At 44.3% G+C, this 12,634-nt stretch overlaps 1 protein-coding gene across 1 annotated transcript in view; it reads right to left on the reverse strand.

Annotated features, from left to right (window-relative positions):
* CFDP1 (craniofacial development protein 1) overlaps positions 1 to 12,634 on the reverse strand; it is an 80,369-nt gene that overhangs the window by 3,625 nt on the left and 64,110 nt on the right. The window contains exon 6 of the mRNA XM_069497894.1: positions 7,976 to 8,134. Within this exon, the coding sequence (XP_069353995.1) occupies positions 7,976 to 8,134 (159 nt within the window). The remainder of the gene's footprint in view (positions 1 to 7,975; positions 8,135 to 12,634) is intronic.

The raw sequence follows: 12,634 nt of genomic DNA on the forward strand, positions 1-12,634 counted from the left end.
ACATTTATTATTTGTGTGACTTTGGGCAAGGTACTTAATTTCCTGTGTCTTATTTTTTTCGTCTCTGTAAAACAGGAATAAAAATTATAATACCCCTCTGACAATAAATGAAACTCTGTGAGGAGTGCTTTGTAAACAATAAAAACAAAAATGGCTATGAGAGTTGTTATGGGGTATGAGGTTCTTGCTTTCCATTTCTGACTTGACTTCACAACAGAGCTCAGAACCCAGGACAACTGGAATAGAGACCAAATGCTCCTGTCACAGGAGGGGCTTGTTAGGAAGGCCATCTCCTCAAAGGTGGCCACCAAGCCTCTGGAAATTCTGGGCACTTTAAGTGGGTCACAGTCCCAGAACAGAACCGCCCGCTGACTAGTGCGGTGGATGGCTCTTGCTAATTTTCCATCTCGGTGCTTTTCTCGCCTGTGCCCAGCCCTCCTGGGGACTCAGCACGATTCAGCCTGGTCCACAGGGAAGCCTGGGGGCCGGGGCGGGGTGGGGTGCATCATCCCTTTCTGCTACTATTGCTTTCTGTGGCCCATTTAAGAGGCTCTTTACTTTCTTTAATAAAATATGCTAAGAACCTAAGGGATTTTCTAGTTTTTCCTTTCAGAACCAGGTTAGACACTACAGGCTCTGATAGCTTTTGAATCTTCCAACCCAAATTACTTTTTTTTTTTTTTTTTGAGACAGAGACTTGCTCTGTCACTCCAGCTAGAGTGCAACAGCATCATCATAGCTCACTGCAACCTCCAACTCCTGACCTCAAGTAACCCTCCCACCTCAGCCTCCCAGAGTGCCAGGATTACAGCTGTGAGCCACTGTGTCTGGCCCCAACCCAAATTACTTTAATGTCACCAATTTTCCTGAGATCCAGGCTAATGAAGAGGGAGGGAGAAATGGACGAAAAGGACAAGAGAAGGGTAGAAAATGCTACAAGGAAATAAGTTGGCACAGGTTGAGCATACCATACCTGAAAATATGAAATCTGAAATGCTCCAAAATCCAAAACTTTTTCAGCACTGACATAATGCTACAAGTGGAAAATTCCATGCCTGTCACCTTTGCTTTCTGCTGGTTCAATGTACAAAAACTTTGTTTCATTATTAAAAAATATCGTATAGCTGGGCAAAGTGGCTCATGCCTGTAATCTCAGAACTTTGGGAGGCTGAGGCAGGAGGATTCAGAACTCAGGCAGGCTAGGAGTTCAAGACCAGCCTGGGCAACATAGCATGACCCCATCTCTCCAAATAGTAAAGAAAATTAGCCAGGTGTGGTGGTGCTTAGCTGTAGTCCCAGCTACTCGAGAGGCTGAGATAGGAGGATCACTTGAGCCCAGGAGTTCAAGATTACAGTAAGCTATGATTGCGCCACTGCACTCCAGCCTAGGCAACAGAGTGAGATGCTGTCTCTGAAAAAACACACAAAAAATTTGTATAAAATTACCTTCAGGTTATATGTATAAGGTACACATGAAACATAAATGAATTTTATGTTTATACTTGGTCCCATCCCTAAGATATCACACAATGTATACAGAAATATTCCAAAATCTTAAGAAGTCCAAAACCCATTTTGGATAAGGGATACACAACTGGTATCTACTAATTGGAAACCCACCCCCAAAAGGTCAGAGGGCTTTGAGGGTGGGAAGGCCCAGTGGTGTGCTGACCTCTCAAAGCTTGGTCATGGGGTCAGCCTGTGGCTGAACGTCGGAGAGGTCTCCAGCACACTGGTCAGGAAAAGAGTGAGCACAGGGAGGTTCAAGGAAACTAAAGCAGGCACAATAACCGAGGATTTCCCAGGGCTGCATTTTTATCATGCCGGTGCAAGCAGAGCTAGTGTTTGGTTCCCTAAGTGAGCATTCAAGGAAGCACAGACATGGGATGTAAGTGGACAAGCTTCAGTTCCCAACACCACAAAGCTATGAGCCATGGAAGCACTCCACGGCTAGAAAAAAGCTCTGGATCGATGTAAGGAGATAGGGACTTTTCTGCCTCGAGAAATGCAACTGAAAGAAGCAATCTGCCCAATAATACACAACCACCCTCCCCCAGAGGATCTAACTTGAAAACATGTCAAGGGCCAGACTGGAAGGGTGGTAATTTTAATTAAGTTTCTTCTCCACTGCATTCTTCCCATATCACTTCCAGGTTGTGCTGGTTCTGAAAGAGTGACTCCTGGGGGCCATGGAGATAAGATTCTTCAGAGAAAGAAAATTATTTTCTCCGATCCCTCCTTCATGCCTCTCCAAATCACAAACATACCTGGTTACCAATCATCGAGCTCCATGACCTTCAATTTGACTGGACAGACACGGATTCCTTCCCCTAAGCCTACTGCCTCCACCTTGGCACTGTCAGAAAGCCATGTTGCTGACGATGAACACCACCAAGAATCCCATGTGATTGTCTGACGGCTACAGGGAAGACGTGCTCAATGCCCGAGTGCCGTCAGCTGCCTCTGATACTGGAATGCTGCACTGGGCCCCGGAGTGTGGGGATCAGAGGAAAAGCAGCAGCTCTCTGTTGGATAGATGACTGTCTCTGGTATAGGCATTTCAGCCAGGTTTGCTGACTGAAAATGACACCTCGATGGAAACATCCTTCTGATATATTATGCCCTTCTTTTCTGGGTGGTTAATTCCAATACTACTAGGCCACTAAACAAAAGCTACGACTATCTGCTAGCTAGTGGGATGGGTTTAGACAGCGCAGTGATGCAGCACCTGCTCTGGGTTGATGACAGAGTAGGGAACAAGACCCTGCCCTTGAGGCTTACCACAGATGAACAAAACACAATATGCATCAGCCGATAACAAGTGTGACAGAGAAAATCAAATGGGGTAATGTGACTGAGGGTTCCTGGGGTGGGGCTAACTAGAGAGTACCATCCAAGTTGAGCTCTAGATGACAAACCAGAGCCTCCTGGGGATGGAGCACTACAGAGGGGTGGTGAGGCCGGAGGCAGGGTCTGGTGAACCGTGATTTGAAGCGCTACTGGAGGGCTTTCAGCAGGGAAGAAATAACAATAGTCTGCACTGTTCAAGGATCATCTCAGCTGCTGGGTGGAGACTGGATGAAAGGGTACTCAGGCAGAAGCAGGGAGCAGAGCAGTCTGCGGCTTGTATTGGTGTGGTAGGAGTGGGGCTGCACACAGAGGGATGGGCTGAAATATTCTAGGACAGAACCACCAAGTGGACTTGTGGCATGTGAGTGGAAATCGAGGATGATGCCTAGTTTCCCTTTTAACAGTGGGGTGGACAGTGATGGTGCCACTTCCTGAGAAGTCTGAGGAGGGAGTCTGTTCATGGAGAGAAAGCAAGTGTTCAGTTTTGGACGTTAACTTTGATGTGCGCCTTGGACATCCAAATGGAGATGTCAACTAACAGCTGATAGGTAAGTCTGGAACTCAGTGGAATGGCCCAGGCAGGGGACAGCTTTTTTTTTTTTTTTTTCAGTCATCAGCAGAAAATGAGAGCTAAATCTTGAAACTAGAGTGCTTTCTAGGGAGGAAGAAGGGATGGCTGCCCATGGCCCAGCCCTGGGACTTTCCAAGTTTAGTAGCCCAGGGAAGGAAGAGAGGCCAGCCAGGGAGACTGGGAGGACATGCCCGAAAGCTTTACTTCCCACCATTGTGGAAAATATTCCTGAAGATTTGGTAGGAATACATCAGGAAGGGATTTAAAGGAATAAAGCATCTAGCTTTGCAGGAAGGCCTGAGACTTGGCTTGGTCAGTAATGGCAGGTGGGAGAAAGAAAAGTGGGGAGAGGACTGCGGGGGGGGGGGGGGGGGGGAGCTTCTATTTATAAACATCCCAGGCATTTCCCCTAATTTAATTCCCACAATAACCCTGAGAGGTATATTAAAGAGTTTCTACTTTATAGATGAAGAAACTGGGGCCAGTACCCATGGTATGGTGGTAGAGCCAAGATCTGAATGCACTTTCATTCAATTCAGTTTACTGTAAAACATAAACATGTGTACAGAAGAGTGCATGAGATGGACAAGGCAAATGAGTTATTTTCAAGTAAGCACCCATATGGCCACCACCAGGTCAGAGGAAGAAGGCTGCCAGCCTCGAGAAGGCCCCCGTGTAGCTCTTCCCCCAGCACGTGCAGCCCCCTCAGGAGAGAGCTTGTTCAGGATGCATGTCCTTATTTCTGTGCTTTCCTTTCAAGTTTTTGTTTCCTCAACATTAAGTTTAGTTGTACCTATTTTTGAATTTGACATAAACAAATGGGAATCATATACTCCATTTCCAAATAATTACCCAAATAACTGCAATAACAGTAGCACAAGTGCTACTGTTACTGCAATTTATCCACATCGATTCCCACTGTGTGAATATACCACACTTTCTTTTTTTTTTTTTTTTTTTTTTTTTTTTTTGAGACAGAGTCTCACTCTGTTGCCCAGGCTAGAGTGAGTGCCGTGGCGTTAGCCTAGCTCACAGCAACCTCAAACTCCTGAGCTCAAGCGATCCTCCTGTCTCAGCCTCCCGAGTAGCTGGGACTACAGGCATGCACCACCATGCCCGGCTAATTTTTTCTATATATATATTTTTAGCTGTCCATATAATTTCTTTCTATTTTTAGTAGAGATGGGGTCTCGCTCTTGCTCAGGCTGGTCTCGAACTCCTGAGCTCAAACGATCCGCCCACCTCGGCCTCCCAGAGTGCTAGGATTACAGGCGTGAGCCACCGCGCCCGGCCCACACTTTCTCTATTACACTGTTGATAGACATTGGGTTGTTTCCAGTTTTTAGATGTTATTTTTATTCTCACATGTGTCTTTTGGAGAACATATAACTGAATTTCTCTTGGGAATGAAGCTAGGAGTGGAATTGCTGAGTCAGAGGGAATGACTATGTGCACCTTCAGTAGCTATGTCAAATGGTACATTCCAATTTAAATTGCTGTACCACCTTCTAGATAAATTAGATGTTTTTATCATTCTGAGGAGACTGCTTCTTTATTTCTCGTAATGTCTTTGACTTAAAGACTATTTTGTCTAATGTTAATATGGCTCCATCAGCTTTCTGTTGGTTAGTGTTTTCCTGATTTACTTTCTCTCCTATGTTTTTATTTTCAATATTTCTGTATCCCATTGTTTTAGATATATCTCTTTTAAACAGCAAATAGTTTTTTTTTTTTAATTCAATGTGTCAATCTCTTTTAACTGGAACATATAGTTTATTTACATTTAATGAAAGTACTGATAAATTTCTACTCTGTTATTTTGTGCTTCCTATTTGTCCTGTTTGTTCTGTTTCTTTAACTCTCCTTTTATGTCTTCTTTTGGTTAACTAAAAAAAAAAAAAAAAAAAAGATCATTCCACTTTTCTCTCTCCATTACTCTGGCAGTTATACATTCCATTTCTATTCTAGAAAGTTTATTTTATTTTATTTTTTTGGAGACAGAGCATCACTCCATTGCCCAGGCTTGAGATGCTCCAAATATTCCCTCAGAGTAACCTCTCCCCAGGTGACGCCTTTGCTCTTGTTGGCACCTGTGTAAGAGAAGCTGGGGCCTGACCTGTCTCTGCCCAAAGAGCCCTTACAGCTTTGGTTCTTCTGCTTTCCTCTTTTCAACAATGTGCACTGGACACACTTCTCAACAGAAATCTCCTTGTCCTTATTGACATCACTTTGAAGTCACCTGTTCAGTTGTGTGTGTGTGCACTGGAAAGCAACTGGTTGTCTGGTTCTCACCTTTAATTTTTTTTTTTTTTTAAGTGATAGGGGTCTCACTATGTTACCCCAGGCTGGACTCAAACTCCTGGGTTCAAACGATTCTCCCACCTCATCCTCCCAAATAGCTCAGACTACAAGTATTAGCCACCACTCCCAACTTACCCCTCTAGAATTTAGGTCTTGTGGTCTAGTGATTCTCAACCTTGGGTGTGCAAGAAAATCACCTAAGGAGTAAAATTTAAAGATACAGATATTTGTGACCTTTCTGTTCTAGACTCTTGATTCAAGAGCTCTGTACAAAGGTAGACTTGTCACCTGAACTTTGGAAAATTTCCCCAGGGGATTTACATGCTCAGTCAAGGTAGGAACAGGAGCTGCAGCCTCTTCCTGGCCTAGGGGTTGGGCTCCTTTAATCCATCTGCAGGAGCGAGACAAGGACAGTGAGTGGAGGTGTCAGGATGGGCACTGAGGAAGGTAGGTGAGAAGGGCCAAGGAAGAGCACAGAAGTCATCAGATCTACACTGGAAAAACACAATCACATCTGTGGAATCGTCTGGCCCAGGGGTTCGGGGGAGCCTCAGACAGGAGGGAAAAGCAGAGCATAAATGTGACGTGCTATTACTTGTTCCCTAACCCAGTTATATGATTTTTCCATTGCCTGAAAAGTTCTCATTGGGCAGATGTCCTTTCTAATCTTGTTTTCTCTTCCAACCTACATTTTATTAACTCTCTTATCTTCAACAGCACCACTCCTTACTTTTATAAAACCTCTATTAACTTGAGCAGAGTAAACATTGTCCAACCCATAGAATCAATACCCAGAGAAGGAACAAACTGTAGCACACACTGGCAGTTCCTCCGCTGCCTTATGTCACTGTGTAAGAGCAGAGAACAGAGAGAGCTACATATCTGAAGCAGAGTGGAGAGGTTTGGGGCAATGTCAGAGCCGCCCACTCTCTCTCTCTCTTTCTCTTTTTTAAGAGATGGGGTTTTGCTTTGTTGCTGGAATGCAGTGTTGCAATCATAGCTCACTATAGCCTTCAACTCCTGGGCTCAAGCCATCCTCCTGCCTCAGCCTCCTGAGTAGCTGGGACTTCAGGTGCATGCCACCATGCCCAGCTAATTTTTCTTTTTTTTTGTAGAGATGGGATCCTCTGTGCTTGCCCAGGCTGGTTTTGAACTGCTCACCTCAAGCGTTTCTCCTGCCTCAGCCTCTCAAAGGGCTAGGGTTACAGGCGTGAGCCACTGTGTCCGGCAGAGCTGTCCACTCTCGGAAAGATAACACTGACTCCTGCCTGCACTTCATCCTGGGCCTTCCCCAGCTGGCTTTGGCTCCTCCTCCCCTGTCCTGTGGCATTCCAGCTAGAAAGAATGACCTAGAAGTCTCATAGTTAAATGAGCTCACAAAGTCATTTAAACTTTTTTTTTTAAAAAACATACTGGTCAGCTTCAGCTTCCAAGTTCATTCAAATAATCTTCAAGCCTAATTTAGAAATATGACCCCCAAAATAAATCCCTCACCTATCTTTATTATAATTTAGCTAATTAACCTGAATTATTTCTACTTAATGCAAGCCTTTATGTGACAGGCATTCTGTAAAGTGGTTTATGTATATTACATATATGTAATATACATATATTACATATATTCTCTCATGAGATCATCACAACCACATGGTGAGGGTATCATTACTCCAATTTAAGGGGCCAAGCCTCAGAGGTGCCCACTGTACTGTTGGGGGAAAGCTTACTGGTCAGGGGCACGGGCAAGGAACACCAGGGCTGGCTGACAGACGATGGACGTTGTATAGGCCCCACCCTCAGCCACAATGACATGAACCAAAAAAAAAAAAAAAAAAAAAAAAAAATCCCATAATAACGTGGCAACACTTAGCTAGGCACTCTGTTTTTGAAGCGTTTGAGCTAGTCTGGCTTCTCAGAAGGCCAAATGATTCAGAACAGGCCAAGGCTGCTACAGTGAGCCAGATCCAAGCACATGAATAAGTCAGGCGACTTCCAGTTCACTGGAGCTGTCACTCAGGAAATTCAGCTTGGCAGACGTGACTGGCCCCAAGAGAAGTGCCGCTCACACGCTTTCCTTCCCTTTACCACTGACGGGACTCACTCCATAAGAACAGAGCTTCACTGACAAAACAAAGCACTCACATTTTTCGTTTCACCATGAAAAGCTCCTGCTTGCTTAAACTGGGCAGTTTGTCTGCAATAAACCATTTCCAAGTTCTGAGGATTGTCAAAGGAATAGAATCTACTCCTTCTTACCCCTCTTTCCCTCGATTATGGATGGCCAGTTCTTCACCAATCCCCTCTTCCTCCTTGAAGCTCTCCCAGTCCAATTTGGACTTCTCAAGGGTGCTCATTTTCTGCTTCTTGGTGCCAATTTTCCCCAAAAGGCTGCTCATGCCACTTGATCTTTTTAACCTAAAGAAAGAGAAAACATGAAAGATGTAGCATGTAAAAACTTTGATCTCTTAATTAATGTTTTTTACTGGTGGGCATGGGGTTCCCTGGATTGGAGCCATTTATCTTAGTGGAAGCTCTGTTCATATCTAGGGTATTTCCTTCCTGGGGTGGAGAACATTGTAAGTGGACCAGAATTCTAATGTGCTTTTCCTGCTTAACACCTCTGACTGCTCTCCTAGGCTTCAAACAGGAAATCCTGCCTTATTCAGATCTCTGTGGACCTTGTGTGGCAAGTCTCTGCTTGCAAGAAGTGGGAAGAGCAGTGTGGTTCAGGCACGGCTTTGGAGTCACATGCCCAGGTCCAACTCCCAGCTTAACTGTGTGACTCTAGGCTACTTATTTAAGTGCATGTTCGTTTCCTAATCAGTAAAGTGAATGCTTACTCACAGGCTGTGGTGTATGTTATATGCAAAGGGCTAAAACAGCACCTGGCACAGAGTGCAATAAGCATTAGCCACTCTGAGTCACTGTCATCACTTAAGCTCTAAAGCCCCAGGGGGCCTTTTAAAAGAAATCCAACTGAACCAGTTACCAACACTGATGAGCAAGAAGTCATAGTACTGTGAAAGGGCTCTAAAATCAGTTTCCTTTCAACTCTCGTGACTTGGGTCCTGGTTTTTCCCAGGAGGTGGAGAACATTCCTTACCCTGAAAGCAGGGAATGTACAACCTGTGCTCTACTTGCTGGTGATGCTATCGTGAACTCTGGGAGAAATCCCATATGCCTGAATTCAAGTCTTGGCAGGTCAAGGTCAAATGTTTCTAGTCAATGTTAAATGTATGAGATAAAATAAGAAAAACAGAAAGTAGCTACTTGGTAAGAAGGTGGTATGAGGGGAAGATTCAGTCTCTTTATGAAACTAAAACAAGTTATCTACCAGCATGCAGGAAGCCAGAAGTTATTTTCTGCCTCACAGAAATATGCAAGAGAGTTAAAACATTTAAATATTATGAGCTAATGTCACAAGGTCTACCAGTAACAATACCTTTCACTGGCCTAGAATGCTTATTCAAGTGCTTTCACAGCCATTTTTTCATCTGATTCTCACTACAGCCTGTGACAGAGGAACACTGAGTCTCAGAGTTGGAAGGGGATCATCTTTGAGATGATCTAGTATCACCCTAACCCATTCTGAAACCCGATCTCCCTGCTACACAGCATTGGTGAAGGATGACTCACCATCTGTGCCCTGGGGTGAGCCAAAAGGCTCTGCTTAAATGCCTCTTCAATGACCCCTTATTGCCCTTACAATACAGGCTAAACCCCTAAACTTGCCAAGTTCTTCCTGATCTTGCCACACCTACCATTATAATCTATGCTTCCAACATACAATCCTGAACTCATAGTTCACCTCTACCTGCCTTGTTCTCATTCATATAGTCTTGTCTCAGCTTAAAAACCACTTCCTGACCAGGTGCGGTGGCTCACACCTTTAATCCCACCACTTTGAGAGGCTGAGGCCAGAGGATCGATCACTTGAGGCCAGGAGTTCAAGAAGAGCCTGGGCAACACATTTAGACCTCATTTCTACAAGAAATATAAAAATTAGCACCTGTAGTCCCAGCTACTTTGGGAGGCTGAGGTGAGAGGATCACTTGAACCCAGGAGTTGGAGGCTACAGTGAGCTATGATCACACCACTGCACTCCAGCCTCAGCAACAAAGTGAGGCCCCCATCTCTTAAAAAAAACAAAAAACAGTCTCTCCCTCCCTCCCCCTCCTCCCCTCCCTCCTCCTGCCTTCTGCAAAAAAAAAAAAAAAGAAAAAGAAAAAAGAAAAAAAACAAAAAACAATGAAAACAAAAACAACAATAGAACTCCACTTCCTCCAGGCAGTGCTCGTTGAGTTCTCCCCAATCTCTGGATCAGGTGCCCCTAGTGGTGCTTCCATCATACTGGCTCTTTCCATGTGGGGTCACTGAGCCTTTCTCTAGATTCTGTGAACTTGCATTTCAGCTGCAGCTTCACCGGACAGTTCTGGACAAACTCAGACTCACCATCAACATCCTACCAAAAGCACACACCTAAAGGTTTCTGGCTATGGGGGCTTCCTTTGACTTTGCCTGAATGTCACAGCACTGCCTGGACAAGTGGTAGGGTTCATGCCACTGGGGATACCATTAAGGGGAACAAGAGCTGGTGGCTAAGTGTCCCAGCCTCTTATCACCACACAGGCAGCTATGAGAGGTACTCTAATGCTTCTCAGAAGTTCTGGTGGCACTGAGCCCTCATGGCCTTGAACACTTATTCTTATTTTGGCTTTTCCTCTTTCCTCGTCTTATTCTTCCCACCTCCTCACTCCTGCTTCCTGGGATCACTTCTCAAATACAACACCCTGCACTCAAAATCCTTATCTCGGGTTCTGCTTTGAGGGGAACCTAACTAAGACTTTCAGGAGAAAAATGATTTTCCTTGCATAATCTGTATCTCTGTGGATATTTAAGTTCCTGTGTCTCTAAACCTTTCTATACCATATGGACATAGTTCTGTAAACAGTGAGTTCTTGATAAACTCAACAATGTCACCTGGATCACAGAACCAATTAGTGGAAGAAAGTCAGATCTTTGTAGAATAAGAGGTGCTCAGAGCCCTTCTAACAGGAATAATTTCCACTTTTATTCTACCATCAGCTCTCAACAGACCAAGGTTCTCCATTTTATTTGGGCAGCATCACAGGTTATGTATGCCATCTCTCCCCTCAGCCTACAGCTCTGATGGTACTCCCAGGTTAAGCCATCTTTTCAACAAATCACTTTGAAAAGTCTGTAAGAAAATGATTTTTTTCTGCAGAGCAGTGAGGAGGTTTCCAGAAAAGGAAAAAAGTCACAATCCCTCTTTGCTTTGCTTACCATTAAACATCAGCAAAATGTCACCTGATGGGGTCTCGCTCTTGCTCAGGCTGGTCTCAAACTCCTAAGCTCAAGTAATGAATCCCGCCTTGGCCTCCCTGAGTGCTAGGATTACAGGTGTGAGCCACCACACCTGGCCCTAAAGAGACTTTTACCAAGCTTTTCTTTCTTGCATCTTTCGTCCAGTTATCCATCAATTGGCAATACCTTCAACTCCCTCCCACTATACCTCACCCAATGACCTATCCTGATACCAGACACCAAGATCTTGCACAAAAAAGATTAAGAAACTAAGAAAAGTAAAAGAGAAAGAGAATATAAAATGACAAGTTGGCCGGGCGCGGTGGCTCACGCCTGTAATCCTAGCACTCTGGGAGGCCGAGGTGGGCGGATCGTTTGAGCTCAGGAGTTCGAGACCAGCCTGAGCAAGAGCGAGACCCCATCTCTACTAAAAATAGAAAGAAATTATATGGACAGCTAAAAATATACACAGAAAAAATTAGCCGGGCATGGTGGCACATGCCTGTAGTCCCAGCTACTCGGGAGGCTGAGACAGGAGGATCCCTTGAGCTCAGGAGTTTGAGGTTGCTGTGAGCTAGGCTGACGCCACGGCACTCACTCTAGCCTGGGCAACAGAGTGAGACTCTGTCTCAAAAAAAAAAAAAAAAAAAAGACAAGTTGTCTTTTTCCTAAGTTCAAAGTTTACAATGATAATTTGCTAGAACTTATTCTGCTTCTTTCTAGCCCAAGAAATGTAATTTTAACAAATTTCTTTGTAACTAAATGATAAACTCCACCCTGTTGAATCTGTCCTAAAGATATTATGGTAACTTGTTTACTTTGTTCCATGTCCATTAGCATGGACTTGGATTGCCCAAGGGATTTATTTTGCAGCAAGAGCACTATTCTATTTGACCACCATCAGTGATGCCCTGGACCCCGGCTGTTTATTTATAGGAGCTGGGAAGATAACTTGCTAAGTGAAAAGGTTGACAGGGCTCACCAACTGGTTGTGAAGGACAGTGGGAAAATCTTTCCTGATGATCTTTGCTATTCTACAGAATAGAATTTTAGGTTTAGAAAGGAATTTACAGTCATTCATTGTATTCATCCAACATAGATTATTGAGAACTTACTGTCTACCAGACATTGTGCTCAGAACTGGGGACACAAAAATATATAAGGCATAATCTTTGGCTTCAAAGAGAAAATGTAGCAGAGGAGAGATCGATATACAGGCAATTTGGAAACACATACCATGAGGACATAAAAGAGGGAATAGCTGAAGGGTTGCTTAATCCAACCTCCTTATTTTATAGATGAGTTAACTAAACTAAAAAAGATTTTAAAACCTGCCCATGTGTTACAGTAGGGGACTTGGGAATAGCACTCAATGCTTTTGACGCCCAGCCTACTACTGTCTTCTCCACCTCGCTTAATGTTAGAGGTGGGGGGGCGGGGGCAGGAATAGATATCCTTGGAGATCCTTCCATACTTCAATTTCTATCACTGCTGATTTTGGGGAGGAGGTTATTCTTACTTCCCCTGTTGTCCTGGAGCTCACTGTATGCAGGGCCCATGTCTTACTCTTGACTCACCTACAGTATAGCC

Source organism: Eulemur rufifrons, chromosome 23 (genome assembly GCF_041146395.1).
Source record: "Eulemur rufifrons isolate Redbay chromosome 23, OSU_ERuf_1, whole genome shotgun sequence".
Classification (NCBI taxonomy): Eukaryota; Metazoa; Chordata; class Mammalia; order Primates; family Lemuridae; genus Eulemur; species Eulemur rufifrons.